Here is a 27898-nt window from a genome sequence, read left to right as displayed (position 1 = left end):
ATCAAATTATGTAAACACACAAATTGAGGTCTTTTCACAAAGTCCTACAGCAATCCAAACCACAACGACTCAACACTATCAGGTCCAACCACCCTTCTCCAATCCATGTATGTGTACAAAATAGCAAAAGCGAGCACATACAAGGTAGCTTGTGGTACCCACCTCCAATTTGAGTGTTTGGTCCGATACCTCTCCCATCCGCCTCCACTGCGCCTTGGGGGAGGCAGGAAATCACACAAAACCCCATCGGCAATAGACTTGGATCCGATATACGCTGGCAAGTCGCCTGCATATGGTACGTAGTATCGACCAAAGAGAGTCTTCAGCAGGCCATCTCGGGCGTGTAGGCGGACCAGAAAGCGGGAGCTTTTGTAAACTGAATTAACACGGCCATGGCGAACACTGCGATATTGATGCAAAAGAGTCTGTACCTGTCCATCCGTGGGAGGCCAATCGCTCAACCCCTTCCTTAACCTTTGGAGTAGATTTGCCAGAGCTGCGGCGTCCTCTATGGCCATGTTGGCGCCTTGTCCAATATTGGGGGTCATCTTATGAGCACTATCACCCAGAAGAACTAGCCGGTCATGGTACCAGGTCTCAAAGGTGTTTTCTTCCAAGACTGTCATGGAGACCGTTTCCCGAGTCTCCCATAGATGACCAAAATTAAGGTCTTTGTAGAATACTATACTTCTGAGTTGCTCTACCGCGATTTCGATGTCGCTTGTCATGTAGCGGGGGCAATTCGGATAAGTGTATTTCTTGTCCAACTTCTGTATGACGAACCAATACACACGACCATTTTTTCCATGGATTGTAATGATGGTCAAGCCGTCAAATAACGCGTTCACTTGCTCTCCTGGAATCAACTCCTTGATGGGGGAGGAGATGCCGAAGATACAGCGGAACTCCACCGTGAGACCTGTGCAGCGTTTAGTCCCCATGTGCAGTAGTGAATGCTGCTTATTTCTACTTACTAGATCTCTCAGTTGCGACTCCGGAGCTGGTCCTCTCGAGGGCGTTCCAGATTTCCTGTCGAACTTTGCTGTGGACGCCATCTGCGCCGACAATGAGGTGGCCTCGATAGAAAGATCCCTTAGACGTTCTCACTATAGCCACATCACCGCAAGTTTCAATTTTTGTCACTCTTTCCCCAAGGCGAATGTTTCGATGATCTGGGTAGCTTTGATAGAGTATTTCAAGTATCTTCTGTCGGTCCAGGAAGGCGATTGGATAACCGAACCTGTGCAGTGCCATCAGAACTATTAAATACTTTCGCCAGACGAACTAAATGGAGTAAGACTAACCTTTCATTTATCGCCTTTGGAAAAGACCCTTTGAAGCTGTAACCGTCGGGATAGCGGATGGTTGCTATAGTCAACGGCTCAATGTGTTCCTCAACTAGGTCGTACAGTTGGAGTTGATCAAGAACGCGAGCTCCGTTTGGGGAAATGCCGATGGATGCCCCAATTTGGGGTGCTGGTTTGCTAGCCTTTTCGAGGACAACATGGTCAATTCCGGCGCGTTGTAGGCAATGCGCGAAAGTCAGGCCTCCGATTGATCCGCCGACGATGATGACTTGAAACTCTGAGTTGCTCATCATGGATATTTAGATGGAGACGCCCGCTAAAATAAACACCTGGTATGCTATTCACAATATACACTTCTGGTTCTAATTTATGTAGAATATAAAGGCCTTGTCATGCAAATTCTTGACACCGATTAACTTGTATTTCCCTCCTACCCTTGTCAACGTACATAGATAGGGAACTAGTATGCTCTCTTTGAATTACTATTCTATGCTCGCCAGTGGCATTTAGAAGGGGACTACATATATTGATCAATCTACCTATCTTACTGCAGGGTTATCTACAGGATAGTGCTGTGTCATTTCGAGAGATTAAAACAAAAGGAAATATACTCTTTTCGTAATCTCATTTTCTTCTCATCTTTTCGATATCGTCACCACCCTACCCCCATTATCTATACATCATTTGACCTTTTTCGTCAGTGCCGTACGAAAGCTCTCTTCGTACCGCTTAACATGCCAGTAACATAGCCCATAAGAGCTATCAATGATTAGGAAAGCAGCCACACTCCACAGCACGAGGGGGCTATTGAGCCATGCAAATGATTCCGGCCAATACATCCAACGCAGAACCGCGAACCCAATCACGCAACACGAGCCCAAGAAGCGAGAAAACCTAAGATGTCTCAGCGTAGCCTTTTGATGTGTTTGTTGATGGGAGGTTTCAGGGGATAACGTTGCATGGGAAACGGGTCAAAAACGCGGGATCTCATACCATAGAGAGTAGGAAGCACCACGGGTACTTCCACGACAGAGAAGCTGACAGAGACCACCAACACTCAGTAAAAGCTGCGCCACAATCGCACTCCAGGAGTACGCTAATGCAGGGCCAATTTCGGCTGCGAGAGCGAGGTGCCCAGTGAGGAAGCCGATGATTCCGATGCCAAAAATCCAATGTAGATTGTGCTGGACCAGTGGTGCGTGGCTCCATTCTTGTGGTGAGAAGATAATTGCAGCATATATAATCCCAACGTTGATGAGCAACTCGAAAATGATTAACCCCCGCTCAAGCCGATTTTTGGAGGGATAAATCAGGCCATAGACAATCTCCCATGCAAAGTTGCAACAAAGAGGCATGATAGACATCCCGTAGGTCCCTTCCTTGAACGACGTGTAGACCATCAAGGCATAATTAGTCACCCACCCAAGTGTAACCCCGAGCAGGAATAAATCCGCCAGAGGCCTGACAGCCTGATACTCTATCGGGGCTTGTGACACGTCGAATCCATCCATTATGCCGAATTTAGTAGACCAAAAAGAATGAATCAATCGATTTCTGAACAGGAGTGTTCTGAGTGCGGAAACAGGGCCCCTCAAATGCATGCCTATTTATGGATTTAGCATAGGAAGAGATACCGCGCGCAAGTTACTTGGTGAGCTCGCTCTCTGCGCCCTGCAATGCACAAATTGGGTGATTACGCGATGTCTAATTTAATTATAATACGTGCATGATCAGGGTGAGTAATATAGGAAAATGTCAGGTCTCAAATTACCATCTGCACTAAGCCAAAAAGTGTCCATGACAGGATTCTCGGTCTGTAGTATTGTGTTGTGTCCCGATGATTTAGGTGAAATAAAGCCTCAGCGCCCTCCTCCCAAGCGTATTAGATTTTCTGCACTTTAGTAGGGCAAAATGACCAGATGGTATTCCATTATAATTTGCATGGTCCACTACACATTTAGATACCTACTTAGGGACTTAGAATAAAACTATATGGATCTCAAGGAAAAGGCGATTTCAATTCTGGCGATGCACTGTCATAACGCAATTATACTGTCATGTTTTATAAATTTTATAATGTAGATATTAATATAGCTCTACAGAATATAGTAAAACTTCGTTTCGGGCTGACGCAACTCCTGCATGCGCACGATACAGGGGAGAGTGACCAGAGGTACATATGCAACCTTTTCGGAGCCCCGGAAACAAGAGTTCGTTGGTTTCACTAGCTCTGTTTGAACTCGACCCGCAGAAATCCCGTAGACTGGTCGTGGTCAAAATATATTGCACGCATAAACAAGATAGTACTGGAGTAAGCGAAGAAAATGGGACGTCTGTTGTGGATCTAGAACTTCCCTTGTTGTTTCTCTGCACATGAGGACTAGCACTTGATGGTATAGCGACACAATAATATCAGCAGCGGGAATTCTTTAAAAGTATCGATGTTCGAATGTGATTATACATTCGTATGTCCTGCTCTCTTCATTACGATTCATATCCCTCTTACATCATGAGCCTCTTCGAAAGACTTTTCGGACGGTTTGTTCAGGGAGCGAGCCCCATACTGGGTATGATTGCTGTGGGTGGCTTCCTTTATCTAATTATTGACTATATACACATTCCTCGATGGTGGGACAAAAAGGCCCACCTGGTGGGACGAAGAAATCCCGAGAGAATAACTACATTGGAATGCCCTTATGATTATCTTCGGGAAATATACGGCAAGCATCATTGGACAGCGTTTGTCCACAAGTTATCCCCGACTCTTCGAAATGACGACGCTCCCAAGTACCGGATGGTGTTGGAAATTATGGATGCCATACACCTTTGCCTGATGCTAGTCGATGATGTGAGTTCCGGAACGCTCTCCTTCCTCGCGACATGGGTTCAATACAGCCCATCTAAATGACGGGTTCCTAGATCTCCGATGGGAGCGATTACCGTAAAGGACGACCCGCCGCTCACAAAATATACGGCCCGTCGGAGACAGCAAACCGCGCCTACTATAGAGTCACCCAAATTCTGAACAAAACGACCAAGGACTTCCCAAGCCTCGCGCCATGGCTCATGCAGGATCTCCAGGATATCCTTGAAGGTCAAGATATATCCCTCGTCTGGCGCAGGGATGGAATTAGTGGTTTCCCTATCGCTACCGCGGACAGAGTTGCAGCATATCGAAGAATGGCCTCTCTCAAAACCGGTTCCTTATTCCGTTTACTAGGCCACATTGTCCTAGAGAATAATTCTATGGATGAGACTTTAACTATGGTTGCGTAAGTGGGCCCTTCCAGGAATTCATTACGATTCAAGTTTGACGTTTGTATAGCTGGCATTCGCAGCTCCAAAATGACTGCAAGAATGTTTATTCTTCGGAGTATGCAAGGCTGAAGGGTTCTGTGGCCGAAGACTTGCACAACTGCGAGATGACATACCCTATCGTCCTGGCGTTAGATGCACCTGACGGTCATTGGGTCACTGGGGCCTTGGAATCTCCATCGCCCCGCAATATTCGCAACGCCATGAAGGTAATTCGATGTGACTATGTGCGGAACATATGCATGAATGAACTGGCTAAATCCGGTGCCTCGGTCAAAGAATGGCTGGAAATATGGGGTCGAAAGGAGAAACTAGATTTGAAGGCATGAGCTTACGCGGTGCGTGTTCATGGGCCACATGTATTACGAGTCTCGTCACGGTATTTCAATTAGAATAATGTGAATGGAATAATCCACAACATGAATACAATACGTTTATTATACGACCTTTGAGTGTGGATGGCCCGCGAGAGGAGAAAGTGATTAAATGTCAAAGCTCGGTCGTCTCTGCGGCAGAGTAGCCCAAGTTCTTTCAAAGCCACACCCAGGAGATGTTCGGGGCTATCAGTCCTTGAATATGGTGGAATCATCTTATGCGAGCTAGTGGTTTGTGTTTGCAGGCTAAGTGGCTTATCCATTTATCGCAATACTTTTGCTGCTAATTCTTAGAGAGCAGCAGAAAGAGCATATCCCCTAAGTACAAGCTGATCTCCGGTACGAATTTCCATCCCTCCGGGGTTATCTAACATCTGCAGGTCCAATATTCTCATCGGTTGCTTTTGGCGTGTGGTTTAACATATTTCATCTCATATAGATTTAAACAGCAGAAGAAGGCAGAAAAATACTTAATTTCTGAACTAGAAGTTTCACGTGTAACATTTGATTCAAATATAGCGGAATATTGGTTTCTCCCCCCGACGGGCACGCCAACTATTTGTTGCGTTCATCAATTCAGGACACCCTCGAACAACCCAAAGCCATTTCTTCAGAAATGGCTCGGTCACCTCCCAGTTCCGCACGTCCCAAGGCTCTCCCCAAACTAGCAGTCCTGCATCCATCGTTGACTCACCCCAGAAACCCATGATGTCGTGACAGAGTTGCTCGTCATCCCAATCATCCCCTGCTTCAATGAGATTATCGCGCATCTTGGGTAAAGGAAAGAAGTCCAGCCATGGGTGATGGTGTATCGATTTTTGAATTCGAGTAGGTTGCAGGTTGGTCGGAATGAGGCTGTTATCGCCCGGGATAGAGGGACTTTGTGGCAGAGCTGTATTGAACGGTGAAACAGCGTCGTGGTCCATCCAGTACTCCGACCAGCCGATTAATCGTAGGTTCTGGGCGAATGCACGGAACACGTTCACTTTCGTTAGCGTCATAAGATGATCGGCGGTCGGGTCACCTCGCGCGTAACTTTCAAACGCTGACTTGGCGAATCTCTCTAAAATATTTTGTAATAATTCGGGGCTGCGGCAGAAGTTGAGTGTCGGATTGTCTTGGGAAGAACGATCCTGCGACTGGACGGTAAAGGTCGAACGAGCGGATGGTACTACATTTAGGCTCTTGGGGTGGATGTCTTTGGTGGATGCCAGTCTCTTGCGCTTTCCTGGTAGACAGAGATTAGCTCTTGCTCAACAAACTGTGGTGAAAGTGACGTACGGTAAGCCCTCTGGTTTATGCGGTTCTGTCGCCGACGGCGTTCGGTCGGGTCACTTAATCCAGACCAGTTGTCTGTCACTTGTTCGGCGTCATCAGAGGTGGCATCAGCGATGGAGATTGGATGGTCAATTTTTGAGGTTTCGGTCATTCTGGCTATCAGCGCTAGGGTGTCACGTCTTGCTTATGAAACAATAGTTTTCAAGGTGACCCTGAGGTCGCCACCCCATGTTGAGGAAGAATCCAATCAGATTGCTTGGCGATCGGAGTTAATCACGGAGTTAAATAGATGATGTTCTGTGTGGTCACAACAGCATCAGACAGTGGATCTTGCATACATAGTTACAAAGTGGATGCACGCTTTACATGTGGATGAAATATTGGAAGATATATCAACGTTCGGTGCATTTCAAATCTTTGCAAATATATGTTCCTCACGAAATGAGCACAGCAGCACCATTGACTTATCTAAACTCTGCATACGAAAAATCAGCTGGGGCCAGGCATCGCTGGCGCTCTCCAAATGCATATAGACCCAGCATCATGCCAGTAAAGTTGGCCCCAACTGGAGGTGCTGCCGTAGCAGCACTATTAGGAACCGACCCGATCCACTGGATTTCAGATCCTATCCCCTCAAGATACCCAAATCGATACTCGCTACCGCAGTCAACTGTGAGAGTGACAGCAGTTTCTGTGTCCAATCTACGCTCCACAATATCACCCTCTGATGGTCGAAAACGAATGAAACGGCCCTTGTCATCCTTCCTGATACCGATGCTGCTATATGTAAAATAATTTAACCATACCACAGTGCCAGCCTCCGTTTCACCTACCGTCGGCTGAAAGGAGAGCCTTGTCTCCCACCTGCACAGGAGGTGGGTTTGCTTGCGAAGAAACATGGTTGGACTAGCCGGCACTGAAAGGTTATAAGGCCCACCATGGAGGCGAAGGTAATTGGGGCGCTCAGTAAGTGAGTAGTCATTTACGAAGGGCGTGTCTATTTTCTGGTCAGGTGGGCTCAGGCAGGTTCATTCTTTGAGGCTCACTTTTTCGATACCATCCAACTTGCATTTCCGGGTCCGAAAAATCATCTCTCCAGGAAACCGGGGTTTTAAATTCATAAAGACCAGGTCCATGGGAGTTGAGACTGATTTTCTGTCCTCCATTGATCACAGGCCAGTCGTCTTTCCATTCCAAAGGGACTAGAAATGTCTCTCGGCCTGCGAAGGTTAGTATACTAACCGACCAATACTTTGAGTCGCCATACCTAGCACCGATTCTTCCCACGTATCCCCCTTTCTTGAGGGACGAACACCGAGAACAACTGCCCACCATTGCCCTTTGGTGTCCTCAACCAGATCTGCATGTCCCGTGTTTTGCACTTCATCTTCAATGCCATTGCGCCAGAGCGGGTTATTCGGCCCGAGCTCCCACGGTCCTAATGGACTGACCTCACTGCGGTTCACCCATTCGCTATGGCCACTTTCAGTACCGCCTTCTGCTGTGAACAAATACCAATAACGACCGCGTTTGAAGATATGTGACCCCTCGGCAACACCAGAAGAAGATTCGCGGATCATTTTAGGCGCTGACGTAGAATTCCCGGTGGCCAGATCAACAGTACATATATGAATCGCAAAATCCTTCAGCTTAGCACCAGTAGTTGGCTGGGTCTTTCTGTAAGTGGATGATAAATATACGGTTTCATCGTCATCCCAAAAAAGCTGTATTCAACTGTCATTCCCGCGATCTTTCAGGGGAGTGGTCAAAACTTACATCTTGGTCAAAGCCAACTTGATCAAAATAGATTGGATCAGACCATGTCTTCTCGTTCCATATATTGGTTGTTTTGACATAAAATCCCTGTGGCCAAACTCGGTCATCCTGTTGAGGACGATAACGCTGAAAGCTCGCGGCAATGATATAGTAAACCCCTTTGTGGTAACGAATTGTAGTTGCCCAGACACCTCCTCCCGGTTCTGGCGTATGAATTTGAAGCTGGCTGGGTCGTGTCAACGCATGACCGATCAATGTCCATTGGATCAAATCCTGGCTGTGGTAAATGGAAGCTCCTGGAAAGTATTCAAAGGTGGAGGTGACCAAGAAAAAGTCTTTATCGACACGAACGATTGAAGGGTCGGGATTAAACCCGGGTATGATGGGATTATTGTAACTCATTCCTGTTATAATATACAGGGTTAACGGCGCCCTTGAGTGGGCTTATATATGAATGCATATATTCCGATTGGTGGAAAAACAACACCCGTAGAATCCAAAATGTGGCCCAAGTCCGTATTGCAGGGGAAGGTCTTTCAAATGGAGTGCTGGTGGTAAACCGTGATATATAAGAATATATACGGTGTGGTTTAATCAAGGATATAATACTTTGTTCTTCGTTGAATTGTCAAATCCAGTGCATCGAATTTATTGGGCTGAATGCACTCGACAAAAACCTACGCGAATCCTACGCGATCGTGAACGTTATTCGAAATCCAATTCTCATATATAATTAAAGAGTGTTTTTGATACACGAGCCCTTCACAACAACTCATTCATGGAGCTTATCTACCAAAACAGTATCTCTCCCGGTCCATGACCTCTCAGCGCATAAACATAACAAGCACAAGAATTATCCGAGCAAAAGGAAAACTGGGAACGGCGTCTAATAACCCGTTCAGAGTCGATAACTATCATCCTCCCCCGAAGTTCTGCCGCAGTAATTTTGGGGAAGTCACCATCCCCTCATCTCAACCTGGAAATGCGGGTTGAACCCCGCGCCAAGGAAAGAACGGGCTGTCATTGCCGCTGATAGTTCTACTTGCAAACAGAATTCGCACTGCACTAAATCACACGCTATGGCAACTACCCGTATGATTCAAAAAACACGCGATTCGAATCTCATCGCCCTCGAGGCTTTGCCTCATAGCCAGTCAGATGTAGGTTCACCTTTGGGTCCTGAAAGCTTTCCATTGTTGGATAAATGGAACTCGCCTCGCGTTAATATTCATCGAACCTTTGCAACCTTCTGGTCATTCCTAGTCATGGGTGTGAATGACACGGCCTATGGTGTAAGTTGATTTGGCCCAAAAGGAGCACATTTTGATTCCAATGTTGCGAGATATATACTGACTATTGGCAGGCTCTACTTCCATATGTAGGATGAAACCTCTGCAATTGACAACAATTTTTCTTATCCAGCGTACAGCTAGAATCATACTACCATTTATCGTACACAATTGTGTCTCTCGTTTTCTTGTCACCTCTAGTAGGCTATACAATAGCCGCTTTTCTCAACCACCGCATCCACTATACGTTCGGTCAACGTGGCGGGGCCATTATCGGACCAGCGTGCCATCTCATTGCCTATATCAACTGCGTTCATCCACCATATCCGGTACTAATGGTCGCATTCATCTTTGCAGGGTTGGGAAATGGCCAAGAGGATGCTGCATAGAATGCATGGATTGGTAACATAGCTAATGCAAATGAGATGCTAGGAGTGTTGCATGGTATCTATGGAGCTGGTGCAGTTATGAATCCGTTGGTCGCAACGTCAATAATTGCTAAGGATGGTCTGCCGTGGTATTACTTTTATTGTCATGGTAAGTGCCTGGACCTCGAAAGGTTTCTCACAGGTATTGACCACGAGTTAATGGTCAGACCACATGTGCGGCCATCGAATTGGTAGTTTCTGGCGCATGCTTCTGGAAATCAACCGCCGCCGCTTTCCGCGCGTCCAACGTACCCTTATCGGACGAGAACAAAAAAGGTGGCTTGCTTCTTCCTTGGATCCCTTTTCCCTGGGGCAGTTGTCATCGCTACCAAGCTTCTTCCTCGGCACCTGCATGTCATCTCAATAGGGTTTGTCGCTGCCTTTGGGGGTAGCGGGGCGGCAATCCTCCCTTCTGCGGTTGGTGTGCTTGCACAAGCCAAGGGAGTGAAAGTGCTGCAGCCATTTATCATCGCCCTATCTGGTGCCATTCTCATCACGTGGCTAGGATTGCCGCGGGTAACCAAGGTCACACATAGTGAATAGAATCAAAACTCTCACATGTTGACATGTGAGAGTCGTTCGGGAACTTTTTTTTTTTTTGTTATCAGATCCGATTGTTTATCTCGGACTTTTCGCTCATCCCGTATGCAATGCTGTACCCGTTTCACGTGAGCCTTTCCTTTTCGTCCTAACAACTTGACCATATGACCGGGGTATAGTTTGCAAGTTTAATACCTCCAAACCTAGGTCATTTCCCAGAATATTCCCAGGGTTATGTATTCCAAACGTAGACGGTTAGTGCCGATCGCGGGTGATCTTATACGCTCTAAGACCCGATGATCGGGGTCAGCTGATTTCGGGACTGGTTAAGCTGTCAAACCGAAATGTGCATTTTCTCCCCGCTTCCCCATATCAAAATCAGTACATGATGAAATGTGCGGGGATGAATCCTGTGACGGAATAAATGATCGGTAATTAATAAATTGTGTATAGAGTACGCCATACATACATATATAATCAAAGGGGTCTTAACAGGTGTAAAAGGAAGTCAACCTCGGGAATTAGGAACTTCCGAATTCGGAAGTTCCCCGGGCCTTCGCCATTTCCTACTTAGTCAGCTTCCTTAAGCCGAGGCTCTTTCCTAATTTAGACCCTCGGCCCTTCCAAGCTTCCTGCTTCTCTCTGGGGTTCATAACCCCATGTTTCCCCATTCTTTCTCTTCTATCTATCCCAATATATCCCCCTTTGTTATTCACAATGCCAACACCTCCTCCTAATTGGGTTAAGGCCCTGAAGCCGTCGGGTCCGCAAGGATCTGAGCTCCTCGAGCAGGAGCGTGCTCAATCAAATGTCGACGTGGAAAGATTATCCGAGTTGCTGCACACCAAGGAAACCCTAGAGCGACGAGCATCCCTCCTAGCTCTTTTGCAACCCGAAAAAGTATTTGATAAGTCTCAAAATCATACTTTGGGCCGCGTGGAACGGCTCCAGCGGTCGCTGGGCAAGGCCAAGCGCCTCCAGCAGCTCGCAGAAGAGCACAAATGGTCAATGACCGAGCTCCATGCGGCCAATGACTTGATCGGTGAACCTACTCCATATGGTTTGCATGCCAGCATGTTCCTGGTAAGTGGATGATTGCATCCCTCAGCAAGCATCCAACTGATCGCTTTGATCGTTATCTAGGTGACTCTCCGAGAACAAGGCACCCCCGAGCAGCACAAACTGTTCCTTGAACGCGCAGAAAAATACGAGATCATCGGCTGCTATGCGCAAACAGAATTGGGTCACGGATCGAACGTGCGCGGTTTGGAAACCACCGCCACCTGGAACTCCAACGATAAGACATTCACCATCAACTCCCCAACATTGACTGCTTCGAAGTGGTGGATTGGCTCTCTCGGTCGCACGGCCAATCACGCTGTGGTCATGGCCCAGCTTTTCATTGATGGCAAGAACTACGGTCCTCATCCATTCGTTGTGCAGGTCCGTGACCTCGAAACCCATCAGCCCTTGGATAATGTATATGTGGGCGATATTGGTCCCAAGTTTGGCTACAAGTAAGTCCGTTCTCACTTTTTGGCTGGAAATAGGACTAATGAATACTTTAGCACTATGGATAATGGTTTCCTGCTGTTCAACAACGTCAAGATACCCCATGTCAACATGCTAGCCCGCTTCTGTCAGGTCAACAAAGAGACAAACCAATATGCTAAACCTGCTATGCCATCTCTTGTCTTTGGTACTATGACCTGGGTGCGCGCCAATATTGTTCTCGATGCCGGTGGTGTTCTGGCTCGCGGTGTCACTATTGCGACTCGGTACTGTGCAGTTCGGAGGCAATTCCAGGATCGCGATGCAGATCCACACGCGGGTGAGACCCAAGTACTGAATTATAAGATGGTCCAAGTGCGCTTGCTCCCGCTTTTGGCATCCATGTATGCCCTTCACTTCACTGGTCGCGGTATGATGCGTCTGTATGAGGAGAATCAAAGCCGCATGAAGGCAGCCAGTTCGCCGGACCAGGAGTCGCGGGGCGCTGGACCCGAGCAGCTCCGTGCCGGTGCGAATCTCCTGGCGGATCTACATGCCACCTCCTGTGGTCTCAAGGCTCTGGCCAGTACCACTGCTGGTGAGGGTCTGGAGGTCTGCCGCCGCGCCTGTGGTGGCCATGGATACAGCAGCTATAGCGGTATTGGGCCGGCATATGCGGACTATCTGCCCACACTGACCTGGGAAGGTGACAACTATATGTTGACCCAGCAGGTTGCACGTTACGTACGTCCCAGTTTTTTCTTCTATTCTACCCACCTGAGACTGACAATATTAACAGCTTCTTAAATCTGCCCGTGCTGTTTTGGCTGGCAAGCCGGCTGGTAACGACACTAGCCAGATCCTCCAGGCATACCTCGACCGACGCGACAAGGGAGCTTCATTCGACGTCCTTGATGAAGACAAGGATATTGTTGCTGCCTTTGCATGGCGCACGGCCCATCTGACTTTTGAGGCTCTGAAGCACCGGGATGCTGAGCAGCGCTCCTGGAACAGCCTTTTGGTTGACTTCTGGCGCTTGTCTACGGCTCACTCTCAGTACCTGATGGTGAAGAACTTCTACGAGGCGGTTTCCTCTCCCCAACTCTCAGCGGCTTTGGATCCGGAGACCCAGGGCCTCATGCACCAATTATTCCGACTCTTCTCACTGCATACTTTGGAGCGCGAAGCGGCTGAGTTCTTCTCTTCCGGTGCGGTCACTGTGCGACAAATCACACTGACTCGTACTACTGCGGTACTAAAACTACTCGATGAGATCCGCCCGCACGCTGTTCGATTGGTCGATGCCTGGGCGATTCCGGACTGGCAGCTGGACAGCAGCCTGGGTCGCTATGACGGCAAGGTGTACGAGGATCTGTTCCGCCGGGCAAGCGAGGAGAACCCTGTTAACGACTTGGTGTTCGACCCTTACCCATGGAATTCGGCATTGCTCAAGAATGAGCCGGCCAAGAGCAAGCTGTAAATTTTTTGATTCTGCGATACACATGTTCTTCTGATGTAATTTTCTATGCGTTTTTGGTTTGAAGAATAGACCATAGACAGAGCTATATACCTAGATCTCATAGAATGGTCAATGATTGTGTTAGAAACCTATCCTCTTGGTTTATTTTGTTCTCTAGCGAAGCTTTTGCAATTCGTCTAGATAGTGATCGTACTTAAATGAGGTACCCAGATCAGACTTACCGTGCGGAAGAGCCTATTGCTGAGCATTCCCATCCCAACTACTGAATGTCCATGGACCCCGTGTACTGGCGTGCCAAACGACTTCCTTCCATAAGGTTGGTTGTCAAAGGATATTTTGACCAGGGTCCGATTGTCTTCCGTTCCTAGAGGCTCGGATAGAATTTGAAGGTTGTGTAGGACAACCCATATCCGAACTTAAACCGATAGGGTATTCATTTCAAGTCAAACGTGCAATAGTCGATGGACTAACACTCGACAAAGGCAGATCTTGGGAACTGATAGTACTTTCCTTCGGGCTTAGGGGGTTGGGTCCTGGGAATCACAATTTCACATGACAGAGCTGTCATCAGAATTAGCTTCCATTGGGACACGACCTGGGTGTAGCATGTGCTTCCACAGTCCACAAGAAGCATAAGATATATACCAACCTATGCCAGATGCCAATCCAAAGAAAGGCCGTGTCAGTATGGTGTAGTAGTGTGACTGAAAAAGTGGATGGTAACCCCCGATATTTGTTATATAAAGCACAGGTACACAGCAAGTAGATTAGTGACATCGAAGGGGGATGATGGCAATATGGTGTCGGAGGGTGGAACCTAGATTTGTCGACGGCTGAGAGATATTAAAACAGGAGACTAGATGAAGATATTATGAAAGTCCGAAGACCTTGCTTGGTGAACTATACTATACAATCTACTCAATACTAGTTTTGATCTACCAGAACGAGCCTAGGCGACAGTGAGATACTGCCGAAAGATGAAAGAAATGATATCAACTTCAAGCAACTAAATCTAAGTGAAAAAAGGGGGGGGGGGGGGGGGGGGGGGGGAGAGAAAAAGAAAAACAGGGAGGGGACAACCCAGATGGAGCATCGAAAAGGCCATAGTCCGAATTCTGCTCTGCGACTGTAATTTACCCGACCTTTGTCAGAAATATGTAGGCTATATAGAATGAGCTCGCCAAGGCTCTTTGATTCCAATTAAAAGCCCTTCAGATGCAAAAAGCTCGTAATGTTATGATCCGATTCCATCAAGGACCACTATCTCACAGATAGTGGCATATTCGACTTGTCGATATAATGGGCATTTTCATGGTATTAGTAAGGCATCTTCATAGGAAGAAAGTCTAGGTCGTATTGGTCGTGAAGTCCAATCCCAATTTTCGACAGGTTTGTCTGGGGGCATGACGTTGGTATGCCGATCTGTTGTGAGAAACGGGCGAGCTCGTTCGTGGAGCGTCGGAAGAAAGAAGGTATAACTGATAATAGGCAGAAGGCCACCGTCTCGGAATTATACCTAATTCCTAATTATCCGTGTAGGAGATTGGGCTGGGATCACCTAAAACCAGGGAGAATCCCACGGATAAATAACATCTCGGCTAATAAGGGACACATGGAATGCCCCGACTGGTTCTTCGATAAACTATAGGCCCGCCAATGACGCCGTGTCCACCCCCGACTTTTGTGCCCCGGGTTTCTCCTCACTCCGCAATTCATTCCCGTTTATCCTTTCCCGTTCCAGGGTCAATGCCCCCGTCCCGGAATCATACCATGCAACGTCGCGTAGCCCGAGTCGACATGCCGAATCGTGCATTGACCTGTCAATCTGCTACTACTTTACTTATAAAACGCCTTCCCGCAAGCCCAAGGCTTCGATTGACAACCTTCACAGTCCAATCGCGATCATGTATACTATAACGAACATTTACGGTATGTTGGTCTGGCCTGTTGAGAGTGTTCATAACGCTCATATTCCACAGTTCTTGCAGCCTTTGGTACTATTGGAGGCGCTCTTTTCGGCTTCGATGTGAGGTGTGTACATTTTACATCCTTTCCCAGATATGATAACATAGAGACTAACACAAGCTATAGCTCGATGAGCGCCTGGATTGGTGTTGATACATATACAGATTACTTCGGCTCGCCAGACTCTAACCTCCAAGGTGGAGTACGTGATCTCAGGTCTCCAATTTTGATTCATGTGCTAACATTCCACAATAGATTACAGCATCGATGTCCGCCGGTTCCTTCGCCGGTTCTATTGCAGCCGGTTGGTTATCGGATATTCTTGGTCGTCGCTATGCATTAATGATTGCCTCTCTTGTCTGGATCGTCGGTGCCATGGTTCAATGCAGTGCACAAAATGTGACGCATTTGGTCGCCGGACGTGTAATCAGTGGACTTGCAGTTGGCGTGACCTCCTCGCAAACATGCGTCTACTTATCAGAACTAGCGCCCGCTCATATCCGTGGTCGCGTGGTGGGCATTCAACAATGGGCAATCGAATGGGGTATTTTGATCATGTACCTCATTGCATACGGCTGCGTGGTTGGCGTATCTGGAACGGCTGCTTTTCGTATTTGCTGGGGTGTGCAAGCCGTGCCAGGCCTCATCCTGTTCATCGCTTTGTTCTTCTTCCCCGAGTCCCCTCGCTGGCTTGCCTCGCAGGAGCGTTGGGAAGAAGCATTGGACACATTGGCAATCATTCACGCCAATGGTGATCGTCATGACCCAGTTGTTCAGGTAGAATTCGAAGAAGTCCAAGAGGCCGTGCGTGTGGCGCATGAATCTCAAGAGGTCTCATTCCTGGCATTGTTTGGACCTCGTATTTGGAAACGCACGATGTGCGGAATGAGTGTTCAAATGTGGCAGCAACTTCTGGGCGGTAATGTTGCCATGTATTATGTGGTTTACATTTTCGAAATGGCCGGCATGGTTAGTTTCTCCCTAAACGAAATGAAGGAGGCTCGAGCGGTTGTGCTGACCATCAACTGCAGACTGGGAACACAACGCTGTGGTCCTCTGCTATTCAGTATGTCATCTTCTTGGTGACTACAGGCTTTATGCTTCCCTTCATCGATCGCGTTGGGCGAAGAAACCTACTTCTTATCGGATCTGTCACCTGCATGGTTGTGCACTTCATCATTGCTGGTGTCATGGCCAGTAGAGGCAAACCAGTCCCAAATGTCAATGGGAATGCCAATTTGACGTGGGAGATCAAGGGCAGTGCAGGAATGGCAGTCATCGCCTTTTCATACATTTTCACAGGCATCTACGGCCTGACTTGGGTATGCTATATTCAATTATGTTTGTTTCCGAAACATCGTCTAACGTTTCTAGGCTCCAACTGCATGGATTTATGCCGCCGAGGTTTTCCCGCTCAAGTATCGAGCGAAGGGCGTCGGCTTGTCGGCTGCAACCAACTGGATTTTCAATTTTGCTCTGGCTTACTTTGTGGCACCGGCCTTCCACAACATTCAGTGGAAGACCTATATTATTTTCGGGGTATTCTGCACTGTAATGACTTTCCATGTGTTCTTCACGTATCCTGAGACTGTGGGCCGGTCTCTTGAGGAGATCGACCTAGTCTTCGAGACCGATATCAAGCCATGGCGCACTCACGAGATAGGAGATCTTTTTGGAGAAGAGATTGAACGCCGCAAGGAGCTTGGTACCAAGACGGATACAATTGGTGCAACCCATGAAGAGGTGGTCTGAATCAACAGTGGGTGATAGCTCCATAAGCAACACAGTCGGCCAGAAATATATGATTTACGAATACCCAGACTGAGACATTTGATAATCATATCTTGTTGTACGATTATTACATCTAATGGACAATATATTGACGCTAGAGATGTCGCATCTACGTTGCTCCGACACATCCACATTGGTTGGTACCTCGCGCATAAAGCTCAAGGTCACATAAAGTGATGCCGTACAAGGTGGAAATAACAGGAGAAATATCCCTGGACACCTTTGAATGAACCTAGAACATTGGAGACGCTTTATGTGCAAATTGATTTCAATTAAAAGAACTACGAAAGAGTATATCCATTACTATATTATTCTACATATTAAGTGGCTCTGACGGTGAGCCTTACTCTCCTTGTTTAGGAAGCAGGGTGGGCAGCATCATTTTCCAGATCAGGATACCCAATAACTTGTGTCTCATCACCCATCAAGCATGACAGGGCCTGCTTTGCTTCTTCCTCGCGCCCCTTAAGAATACTCTAACAGGGTGACTCGGAGAATGACGGCGGCGAAGGATATTTGGAACCCCAGCGAGAATCTTCAAGCAACTTCGCTAGGGTCTACGAACATCAAGCCAGAATCAATCTAGTAACTGATTGTGATACCGCATGTGATCATGGCCCCCTCGATCATGACTATCTGACCGCGTCGATAAGACTTGCAGCATTATAAATATTCGATATTAGATTACTTTTACTGTTTACTGCCCATCTCACTAATCCACCGACTACAATCACCGACACTAAGTCTCAGTCTCCCATAGATCAATGCTCGTCATGGTATGTCGTTAGGTTTCGGTACATCTTCATATCGTCTAATCTAGTCTCGGCATCTCGTCAATCCTCGACAACCGTCAACTTCCATATCACACATCGACCGTCAGCTAGACTTGGGAAAGTTAAATCTTGGTTCACAAATCACATACAACCCGTCAAGTCTCGGTTACCGTGCTTGCGCTACGCCACTACTGACACTTCTACTTTTGACGATAGCTCGCGTGCATTCCTCGGAATAATATTCGCTTGTCCACTTACATCGTCGATGGATCAGGATTCCTAAAAAGTCTACTGGTGCCGGAAACCTGTTAGTCAGTGCCCCTTATATCTATCCCTTCGAAACGACGCCTGAAGTATTTGTTACTGCCGAGATCACCAGAAACCCTTCAAATTCATAAAAGCTAATTAGTCCTCCCAATGTTAGATTTCTAGTATACTTGCGTATAGTCATATGAGGATAGTTGGTGAGGGGTACTCAAACTTCCAATACTGTAGTTTAATGAGCGCTGTCGTGGCTTCGGGGTTACCCACGTTTATTACGCCTCGAACGACCAATTAGCACTGCATAAATATATACAATATCGTATACTAACAGCAGCCCCGTCGAAATTTCCATCCGTTTTCTATGAAAAAATTGGTTTATTTTGATAATAATGAAGCGCGCACAATTCTTTGTGCGAGTCAGCCGGTTATAAAGAGGTGGCATATTGATTTGATGGGTATGTTCATAAAAAAATTGGTTAGGTAGAAAAGCTACGTCTTAATCAAGTTGATCATATGAGTAACCGTCACAGAAGGTTAAATTGTGTATAGCCCTGGGGTGAACTATCATTTACAGAGTATAAGGACCGATTCTCAATGCCTGCAATCTTGTGTGGGAGAGCACCGGAATATTAGGTAGGCTTCCAAGCTATTTATTACTTAAAGTCTCAATTGACAAGCAATCATAGGGGATGTGCTGGTGAAGTTACAGTCTCACTGGAATGCAGGGTTTCGAGATTCATCACGCCGAAAGTGATCGACCTCGAGTAACAAACGACATCAAATGACACAACCTTGTCATGAGATTGATTTCCCAATCGAACAATTTACTTTCTCAGAGCATGAGATATTCTTTAAGCGAGCATATAGATGCTGCTTGGACCTATTGAGTATATTGTCATCTTGTCAAAGAATAATATACTGCATGCCAATCAACGTGAAAAGAATGTGAAGTGAAAGGGAAAGACGCCGACCATAAATCAAGATATAAGCCCCTTGCATACTCTATCGGGGTTGCATCCCGCTATGGTAATGTAGGTCCATAGATGTCCTACAAGAAAAGTACTGTACGTCCACACTCAGATTTAATGTGACGGTTTCTACCTTGCCTATTTCACACACCCTTCAGACCTCAGTCCGGATGATTCGACCAAACGCATTTTTATGGGTTTTCACTATTTCAATATCAACTACGGAATTCAACTTGAAGTTTCATGGCAGACGGTTCAAGCATGAATGATTTCAGGGATCAAGATAACACAAATCGAGATGACATCCCATTGAAAGAGGCTGGAACCGAGAAGAGTGATGATAATGAAGAAAAGCAAATCTATCCACCGAGCTCAAAGCTGGCTCCAATTCTGATAGGACTTTGCTTTCAATCTTTTTGTATCGCCTTGGTAAGTTTCAAGTTATTGTTACGGTTTCATGCGCTAATGTGGACGACTTACCAGGACAACACAATCCTCTCAACCGCAGTTCCCAAGATCACTGAACAATTCAACTCACTAGGCGACTTATCTTGGTATGCCAGTGCTTACCTTTTAACCACGTGTGCCGTCACTCTACCCTTTGGCAAGGTATACACATATTACTCGACAAAGTGGACATATATGATTGCTCTCGGCTTGTTTGAACTTGGGTCCCTAATATGTGCAGTCACACCAACATCGAAGGGATTGATTTTTGGGCGAGCAATTGCTGGCATCGGATCTGGAGGATTATCACCGGGTGCTCTACTTGTGCTCGCAAATAGTGTGCCCCTTCACCGACGTGCCCTCTATTTCGGAATTATCGGGAGCACTAGTGGAATTGCGACGATCACAGGACCACTGTAAGTCTTACTATTTCAATCGCATGAAATGGCGGCTAATTGTACAATAGGCTAGGGGGGCTCTTAACTGATCATGTCAGTTGGAGATGGTGTTTTTGGATAAATCTGCCTTTCGGTGTTCTCACTGGTCTTGTCATTTTACTCTTCTTCAAGGATTCCACATCGCCAAAACCCAAAATAAGCCGACTTGGGCAGCTAAAGCGAATGGATCCACTCGGTGTATTTGCATTCATCCCAGCGGTCGTCTCCCTTCTATTGTGTCTCCAATGGGGTGGCACCAGATACAGCTGGGGCAATGCTCGAATCATTGTCTTATTTGTTCTGTTTGGAGTACTCGGTTTTGCATGGTGCATTATCCAGGTCTGGCAGCAGGACAACGCCACAGTACCGCCTCGTTTACTCAAGAATCGAGATGTGCTTGGGGCAGTAATTCATGCTACCTTCCTAGGGGGCTCCTTTTTCATCTTTGGATACTATGTGGGTTCTGAATGCAATCCTTTTGGCTTCATTGCTAACAATTTTCCAAGCTCCCTATCTGGTTTCAAGCAGTCAAGGAAGATTCTGCATCAGAATCTGGTATCAACAATCTTCCGATGGTGATCGCTATGATTGTATTCTCTGCTTTGGCAGGCTTACTGATTAATATCGTGGGATACTATACGCCACTCATGTTCGCTGGGAGTGCCTTTCTCGCGATTGGCTCTGGGCTATGTACAACTTTTAAAGTGAACAGTGGGCATCCGCAGTGGATTGGGTACCAAGTCATACTTGGAATTGGAGCAGGATTTGGCTTCCAGCAATCCATCAATGCACTCCAGACTGTTCTGCCATTACAGGACATACCGATCGGAATCGCCATCATCACCTTTTCACAAAGCCTCAGTGGGGCAATGTTTATTTCGATAGCCCAAACAGTTTTTGAAAATCGCCTTGTCGCCAGCATAACGGCTAATGCTCCCAATCTCAGCCCAAACGCATTAATAAAAGCCGGAGCTGCGAATTTATCCCAGCGCGTGCCCAAAAATATGCTGCCCTCTGTCCTATATGCTTACAACGTTGCCATCATCCAGACATTCTACGTGTCTGTTGCTGCCGCACTACTCTCGTTTATTGGTGCTGGACTTGTTCAGTGGAAGTCCATGAAAAGACGACAGAAATATGACGGCGCAGCTTGATCCAGTGAACATCAGGAGTTGGCAGCTTTTCTACTTCATTGATATCCTATATTGTTTTTTGATTGTTCATAGGCATCTTCCGTCGGGGTTCTTGTAAATAAGGATGTCCAGATTGCCAGGAAAGTGAATGAGTGCCATCCATGCTATTGGGGTCCAGACTGATCTCAATCCCAGACCTGATACAGCCAGTTGATATGTATGCATGATGGTTAGTACAGGAAAATCATGACCCAATGAAAATAAATTACGATAATTCAACCCCAACGCTAGATTGTAGTTCATCGATACTATTTCATTCCGAAAATCTCGCCTCCGAATGATTGGCATACCACTCTCCATGTTGGCCACTAGCTATCAAAATCCACCCATGTACCAGCAGTGTGTACGCCCTTGTAGGATGATGTATCGGATAGGTATAAGCGACGGTGCATTTTCGCCCATCAACTATGGCATTAGAAATATCCTTCTTTTCTTTCATAAATTAGATCTTCGCTTCTATATGTGATCCAGCGCACTGTTGAAACCATGGCCGACACCACAAGTCATTGAGATAAATCTTTTCACCGATGCAATGGAATAGCCCACAAATAATTTTGGTCACTAGGTTTGTTCCGAAATGTATCTTGTTACAGATTGCACTCGAGAGAGTTATCAATGAAGAGATAACGTTGATAAGCAGATGAATCTCTCGCAAGGCTGAAAGTTCGGAGATTCAATCGAGTTTTGAGTTATCGAAGCAAAAACACCAGCTCTGGAGACCCGTCGGAGGCTGAGAGGAGTGACGTTCCACATAACGCCATTGGCGGATTGTTATTGATTTAAAATTCAACAACAGGTCTAAGAATATAATTGACAATGAACTTCAATATGTTAAGATACTCAATACTTGACAGCAGTGGCATTCGGATGATAACAAAGCAACCACGTTAGTTTCGCATTTTAATACTATTGTCATATTACATATTTATTCGAGCTTTTATAAGACAGTCAACAAGAAGCGGCCAGACAATCAACGGAAAACCAAAATGCCAAGTTATTTTGGAGACAGTAGGGGTATCAAAATAATATGAACAATCGAGGGCTCTTTCACTCAACCGGAAAGAAGCGATCCCAAACACAAAAGAAGGAAGAGGTGATCTTTTGCAAATAGAGGTAGATAGTTGCGATACTCCTCATGACAAAATGAATTGGACGATCCGTATCGAAAACTAACAATCAACTACTACATCATTGCGCGGGCAGCTCCGCAGCAATGTGTTTTGAGTCGAGTTCATTCAGTGGACTTGGCTGGCTTGGGTGGCTGTGGTTGGCTTCCGTGGACCCGTACGCTGCTCCGTTATCTTCAAGTTCTGTGGGCGGCATGTATCTGCTGCGATGTGTAGGCTTTGTGTCGTTGGGAGAAGGGCCTTCCTTCTTGGCTTTCCGTCGCAACATCCATATCAGGACTATTACCGCGAGTATGAGAAGAGCGCCAACAGATATACCAACACCGATGCCTGCTTTGGCTCCTGTCGACAGCCCGCTGGTGGACGAATATGTTTCCTGGGCCGTCGATGTTGGTGTCGATGTTGGTGTTGCTGTTGGATCACGGATTCCTGTGCTAGTTGTGGTTTGCAATGAGCTCGTCGTAGTGACAGTAATAAGGTCCGAGGCACGCCAGCGAATAGAGACTCCTTTGGCATTGATACCGTCCGCTGTGGTCGTCAAGCTAGAAACTACTCCCCCTTTGGTGTAGGTCCAAACGCTCAGCTCGGTGTGTCGGGAGGTACATTGGTTCGTGGTAAACCAAAGCAGATCGCTTCGGGTCTGGACGCTGTAATTTCTGATCAGGGGGAAATAAAGTTAATACACGTCCATAATATATGTACGAACGATTAAGGATGCTTGCACTCACATTGGACAGCAGGTGGCATGGGTTTCAGCAGCCTCCCCACTGGAAGTATAGGCTGATTGGAAGGCAGTCCAGTAGCCCGATGGACAAATACCAGGAGAGTAGTAAAAGTCAGTCGCCTGTGCATATCCCGAAGGGAAGCAAGTACTCCAGTCCGTCGGGCCAAGGTTCAGCCACCAGCCAGTGAGACCTGTTGTTACAGTGGTCGTGTAGTAATCTGTACCTGACAGATTTTCAATCATGCACGTGTCGGTCGTACATGATGGTGGAGGTGTAAATGTTATGGTCAGCGCTGGAGGGCTGGTAGATGCCATTGCAACTCTGAGACGTAGCAAGCACGTACGCGGGTTTCAGAAGTATTTTGCATGCAAGTACTCTAGGGCATGTCACTCAATGGGAGATCTTTGTAGAGAGAAAGTGTATGGGGTATTCAATATTTAGCAAAATGAACGTAGAGAGAAAGGAGAGAGAATGGGGAGCCCTAGAGGATCCATCTGATTACATGGCCCTGATCCTCTCGGGCTAAACGCTGGTTAACCGATGGGTGCTATATATGTCGTTAGTGGGAAACGGGAAACGGGCAACGGGAAGCGGGGGCCATCGGGCTGAGTTTCAAATGGGCTGCACCCGCTGAGAAACTATTAACTATTGATAGAATTCTAAAGCAATGCGAGTGTATTCACTGAGCAAATTAGTTGTTATATGTATAGGTAGTCCTAGCCAACAAGGTATTCCTATGTAGTATGTGCTCTCTATTAAACGTGATTGGTTTCAAGCTCCCTACGGTACATATGTAGGCTGGAGGTCCGTGCATGTCCTAATACCCTGCCACTCCCTCTTCTTTTTTTTATATTTCTACTTTTAGCCCGAAGCGAAAACTTCATTAATCTCCCATTAATCTCGACCTATTATGATCGTGCCTATGATGGTACTTTGTTTACTTTGTTTACTTTGTTACTTATTTGCTTTGTTTGCTTTGTTTGCTTGAGTTCAACAACAGGCTTAGGTCAAGGATCTGGTTCAACACTGATCCTCATTTTCCCATTGTTCGTTGAAACGGCCGATGCCTTCACTTCCAGATTTCGCTTTTACTGACCTCATTCAAATACGACACGTGGGATGCAGCGATCCGCGCGGAACACGCACCACCACACTTACTACAGCCAATGCCGTCACCGGTAACCCCATCGTGCGCTACAACAACCTATTCGATCACTGGGCTTGCAATTTTGTAGAGAGACTCAGCTCTATAATTCTATGTCCCTGGGTGGTGTCGAATCCCATAGTCTTCGAACTTAGTTACAAAATCTCCCCAATCAATCAACCTCACATTGCACGATGCATCTCCACGTACAGGTAGATCTCTTCCAACAATCTCTGTGGCATTTGAAGCAGCTAAAATTAGCAATAAGTAGACATGTATCCGGGTGAAAAGCCTCCCGCTGCAATTTACATACATTTGTTTGCCTTTGTCACACATTCCATTCACGCATTCCACTCACATATTCCACTCAAGCTCCCTCTAAACGCATGAGATCGAACTCGATAGAATTTCAACTTGATACCTATGTCTTTCACTATTGATCATGAATTTGGCTCCGAAATAATCCCTTCAACCGGATTGTCAAGTCTGCCGACAACTCCGGATCGAAGTCTGAATGGCGGCACGGATAGACTCGACGTAGAGTCGAGCAGCACGAGAGCCACTGTGGGAGATGAGAGTGATCCAGACACCCCAGTTGGTGAAAGGCCAATCCGAAATATTTGCTGCGTTGGCGCAGGCTATGTCGGTACGTTGTGCGGATGCATGATTCTAATATTTTCTCTCATGACCTACAGACTGATCACCGTCAGGCGGTCCAACTGCTGCTATCATTGCATTTAGAAACCCACATATCCGTGTTGTAGTCGCCGACAAAGACGAGCGACGCATTCGAAGGTGGAACTCCCGACATCTACCTATATACGAGCCCGGGCTTACTGAAATCGTTCGGGTTGCACGAGATGGACTCCGGAATGATCCCATAACACCTATGTCACCCAAAGCAGAGGTAATCTCACACATAGTCGAAGAGCAGAAAGCGCACGACAAACAACAAGGAGAAACTGCAACCTCTCGGATACCGAACTTGTTTTTCTCTGCCAACGTTTCAAAATGTATTCGGGAGTCAGACATTGTCATAATTGCGGTTAACACTCCGACCAAAATGCGAGGATCAGGCGCAGGGAGTGCAACAGATATGACAGCTTTTGAGGCTGTCGCCGCAGACGTTGTGCAGCATGCAAGGAACGGATCGATTATTGTGGAGAAGTCCACAGTTCCTTGCAAAACAGCCCAAATGATCCAGGAGATGGTACGTCGTACCATGTCATCCGGCCATGAAAGCACACTCACACTTGTTATCCTCATAGATTTCTGTGCGTCGGCCCGGTGGACATTTTGAGATTCTATCCAACCCTGAGTTCCTCGCGGCCGGGACTGCAATTCACGATCTGTTACATCCAGACCGAGTTATCATAGGTTCTGCAAAAACAGAAGCAGGGAAGGCTGCAGCAGAGAGACTAGCTGGAGTCTATGCTGGATGGGTTGACCGGGCTCGCATCATCACGACCAACATCTGGTCATCGGAGTTGGCGAAGCTCGTTGCTAACTCCATGCTAGCCCAACGACTCAGCAGCATCAACAGTATTTCAGCAATCTGTGAGGCCACAGGGGCTGAAGTTAATGAGGTCTCGGCGTCGATTGGAATGGACTCCCGAGTTGGTGACAAATTTCTCCGCGCAGGCATTGGGTTCGGGGGTAGCTGTTTCAAAAAGGATGTCCTCAGTCTGGTATATCTTGCTGAATCGTTGGGTCTCAAGGAAGTTGGGGCGTACTGGCGCCAGGTGGTGATCATGAATGAATATCAGCGCAACCGATTTACCAGTCGTGTCATCAAGTGCCTGAACAATACTCTGGTTGGAAAGAAGATCACTCTACTGGGATATGCTTTCAAGAAGGACACATCGGATACCCGAGAGGCACCTGCCTTGGAGATAATCAAGATTTTGCTTGATGAAAACCCCGGAGAAATCGCAATATTTGACCCATGCTGCAATCCCTATGTCATCGAGAGTGAGATCCGTCAGCTACACGGATACGGACCTCCCGCTCTCAGAGATGATGGTGGCGCCGTGAGCGTCTACTCAAATGTCTATGAAGCCTGTGCATCATCCAACGCGATACTCATTGTCACCGACTTTGATGAGTTTCGAAATACTGAATTGGTTCCCGTTCCTCGTTCATCATACCTCCCACCGGGGCATCTACCCTTGAGCCAAGATTTGCACGACTGCTCACAGAAAGAAGTAATTCCTGTGACAGGTTGTGTGATTAATCCACTATGTGTCATCTACGCTCCAGAGAATCTTCACATCGAGCCTAATTGTGCTGCAGATTGCCCAGACTGCCAGAGAGAAGATGGTAGCGAGCTTGCTGCAGGTAAACCCAACGACAACCTTCCCAAGAAGCAGGTTGACTGGAAGAGAATTACGGATAGCATGGCAACACCGAAATGGTTGTTCGATGGGCGGTGCATTATTGAGATTAAGAAGATGAGCCAGTTGGGTATTCGAGTCGAGAGCATTGGCTCCGCTGGCGATAGCTATTAACAGTGCGAAGAACAACGGATTACTATGAGCTCTTTGATTTTCTCTTCTTTTCTCCTCTATCTTTCCTCTCGTCGCAGACGTACCATCTAATATATTGGACAGTTCGCATTGTTCCATTTAGCGCAGCTGAGTTCTCGTATAGATGAGCCAATCATAATGTGTTACAGCCATACTAAGCACAATCCACACCCTCGTAATGCGGCGCACGGCCATTCCCGATTGGGAAATAGGAAAAGGTAGCGATTGATTAAGATACATACTCTGGCGATCATTACAACTTCAAAGATCACCTCACGTGGTATAAAATAATGGAAAACTGACGTAAAAAAGCTACAACTACTCTTTTACAATCTTAAACCTCAATTTTCACTTGGTCTGTTTACAGTTGGCCTCCTATATCACCCTATATTAAGTGCTCCTTGCAACAATGAACCACATGGGGTTGTTTTCTGCTTTCTCTGCCAATAAAAAGACTTGAGATTGACAGTCTTCTGTCTCATTCTCCCTACAACCAGCGCCATGGGACGGCAAAGACTCTGGTTCACCTTTCATGGTACCCCACGGAGGCACTAGCTTATGTGGAATAGTCATCGCTCCAAGCACTCGATTGGGCTTGGCCGGGCAAACGTAGGCCAGAAGTCACATGGATCGGTTCTCCGAGACACCAAAAGATGGCTCTTAGCCATATAGCTTACGGAAACGAGCCTACGGAAAGCACAGTCTACTCGTATGCAGCGATGATAGCCGAGATCCCGCCATTCCTGGAACGACAAGGTCGTGTTGGTGCGTGAGCTTTGTCGGGGGGGTTGCTGATCTAGAAGGATTCGTGTTTGCTTTCTTCGATATGAGATATCCAGCAGCTTTGCTTCGAGTTTTCTTGGCTAGACTTGCCCTTCACTTGATATTATCTTCGCTTTCGTTGCGAGATGAGGCGGGATATGCTTTTAGGTCATAGCTTCAAAAATGAAACCAAATCCCCTATCTTCCAGCCGCATAACTACCCGTCGCATCAGGATCGGAGTTATATCGCAATAATCAAAGGTTATACATAGAAATGTCTCTTCAACAAACTAAAAAAATTTTTACTGCCTTCGTATACACCTTGACAGACATCCAAAAAAATATGACAACCTTGAAAGGTCGCCTAAGCGGGCTACTATTCTTGTTGAATTAATTCAATAACCAAATTTTAGTTCTTGTTTCACTTTACTCAGTTCAGACCATTCCTGTTCCTAGTCTTGGCAGTGGCGAGCGATGGCTAATTCTCTGCTATAGGCAC

The 27898-nt window shown here is 46.7% G+C and overlaps 12 protein-coding genes across 12 annotated transcripts; 7 read left to right on the top strand and 5 right to left on the bottom strand.

Annotated features, from left to right (window-relative positions):
* Window positions 1-44: 44 nt before the first annotated feature.
* On the bottom strand, window positions 45-1597 carry N7537_005233 (FAD-dependent monooxygenase spyC; the record flags this gene model as incomplete). The annotated part of the gene is made up of 3 exons (XM_056896290.1): window positions 45-919; window positions 975-1240; window positions 1305-1597. The coding sequence occupies 3 exons, from the start codon at window positions 1595-1597 to the stop codon at window positions 45-47; spliced, it is 1434 nt and encodes a 477-aa protein (XP_056756038.1).
* Window positions 1598-1987: 390 nt separating this feature from the next.
* N7537_005232 (uncharacterized protein) lies at window positions 1988-2818 on the bottom strand (the record flags this gene model as incomplete). Its single annotated transcript, XM_056896289.1, has 2 exons — window positions 1988-2201; window positions 2301-2818. The coding sequence occupies 2 exons, from the start codon at window positions 2816-2818 to the stop codon at window positions 1988-1990; spliced, it is 732 nt and encodes a 243-aa protein (XP_056756037.1).
* A 998-nt stretch (window positions 2819-3816) lies between these two features.
* Window positions 3817-4951, top strand: N7537_005231 (uncharacterized protein; the record flags this gene model as incomplete). The annotated part of the gene is made up of 3 exons (XM_056896288.1): window positions 3817-4155; window positions 4227-4579; window positions 4633-4951. The coding sequence occupies 3 exons, from the start codon at window positions 3817-3819 to the stop codon at window positions 4949-4951; spliced, it is 1011 nt and encodes a 336-aa protein (XP_056756036.1).
* A 554-nt stretch (window positions 4952-5505) lies between these two features.
* N7537_005230 (DUF3425 domain-containing protein) lies at window positions 5506-6425 on the bottom strand (the record flags this gene model as incomplete). The annotated part of the gene is made up of 2 exons (XM_056896287.1): window positions 5506-6224; window positions 6278-6425. 2 exons carry the CDS (start codon window positions 6423-6425, stop codon window positions 5506-5508), a joined length of 867 nt encoding a protein of 288 aa, XP_056756035.1.
* A 313-nt stretch (window positions 6426-6738) lies between these two features.
* Window positions 6739-7854, bottom strand: N7537_005229 (uncharacterized protein; the record flags this gene model as incomplete). The annotated part of the gene is made up of 3 exons (XM_056896286.1): window positions 6739-7271; window positions 7321-7494; window positions 7542-7854. 3 exons carry the CDS (start codon window positions 7852-7854, stop codon window positions 6739-6741), a joined length of 1020 nt encoding a protein of 339 aa, XP_056756034.1.
* Window positions 7855-9129: 1275 nt separating this feature from the next.
* Window positions 9130-9728, top strand: N7537_005228 (uncharacterized protein; the record flags this gene model as incomplete). The annotated part of the gene is made up of 2 exons (XM_056896285.1): window positions 9130-9342; window positions 9480-9728. The coding sequence occupies 2 exons, from the start codon at window positions 9130-9132 to the stop codon at window positions 9726-9728; spliced, it is 462 nt and encodes a 153-aa protein (XP_056756033.1).
* A 115-nt stretch (window positions 9729-9843) lies between these two features.
* Window positions 9844-10310, top strand: N7537_005227 (Major facilitator superfamily domain general substrate transporter; the record flags this gene model as incomplete). Its single annotated transcript, XM_056896284.1, has 2 exons — window positions 9844-9876; window positions 9963-10310. 2 exons carry the CDS (start codon window positions 9844-9846, stop codon window positions 10308-10310), a joined length of 381 nt encoding a protein of 126 aa, XP_056756032.1.
* Window positions 10311-11024: 714 nt separating this feature from the next.
* N7537_005226 (uncharacterized protein) lies at window positions 11025-13278 on the top strand (the record flags this gene model as incomplete). Its single annotated transcript, XM_056896283.1, has 4 exons — window positions 11025-11390; window positions 11451-11824; window positions 11876-12542; window positions 12598-13278. The coding sequence occupies 4 exons, from the start codon at window positions 11025-11027 to the stop codon at window positions 13276-13278; spliced, it is 2088 nt and encodes a 695-aa protein (XP_056756031.1).
* Window positions 13279-15182: 1904 nt separating this feature from the next.
* Window positions 15183-16995, top strand: N7537_005225 (sugar porter family MFS transporter; the record flags this gene model as incomplete). The annotated part of the gene is made up of 6 exons (XM_056896282.1): window positions 15183-15207; window positions 15258-15309; window positions 15370-15445; window positions 15499-16212; window positions 16275-16565; window positions 16618-16995. 6 exons carry the CDS (start codon window positions 15183-15185, stop codon window positions 16993-16995), a joined length of 1536 nt encoding a protein of 511 aa, XP_056756030.1.
* A 2099-nt stretch (window positions 16996-19094) lies between these two features.
* N7537_005224 (MDR family MFS transporter) lies at window positions 19095-21077 on the top strand (the record flags this gene model as incomplete). Its single annotated transcript, XM_056896281.1, has 5 exons — window positions 19095-19102; window positions 19279-19468; window positions 19523-19902; window positions 19953-20379; window positions 20430-21077. 5 exons carry the CDS (start codon window positions 19095-19097, stop codon window positions 21075-21077), a joined length of 1653 nt encoding a protein of 550 aa, XP_056756029.1.
* Window positions 21078-22304: 1227 nt separating this feature from the next.
* N7537_005223 (uncharacterized protein) lies at window positions 22305-23282 on the bottom strand (the record flags this gene model as incomplete). The annotated part of the gene is made up of 2 exons (XM_056896280.1): window positions 22305-22899; window positions 22972-23282. 2 exons carry the CDS (start codon window positions 23280-23282, stop codon window positions 22305-22307), a joined length of 906 nt encoding a protein of 301 aa, XP_056756028.1.
* A 1253-nt stretch (window positions 23283-24535) lies between these two features.
* On the top strand, window positions 24536-26619 carry ugd1 (UDP-glucose dehydrogenase; the record flags this gene model as incomplete). The annotated part of the gene is made up of 3 exons (XM_056896279.1): window positions 24536-24758; window positions 24823-25322; window positions 25381-26619. 3 exons carry the CDS (start codon window positions 24536-24538, stop codon window positions 26617-26619), a joined length of 1962 nt encoding a protein of 653 aa, XP_056756027.1.
* Between the last annotated feature and the right edge of the window lie 1279 nt (window positions 26620-27898).

The sequence above is a fragment of the Penicillium hordei genome, assembly GCF_028827395.1.
Source record: "Penicillium hordei strain IBT 12815 chromosome Unknown utg000002l_segment0_segment0, whole genome shotgun sequence".
NCBI lineage: Eukaryota > Fungi > Ascomycota > Eurotiomycetes > Eurotiales > Aspergillaceae > Penicillium > Penicillium hordei.
This window is presented reverse-complemented; position numbering and strand designations above follow the sequence as displayed.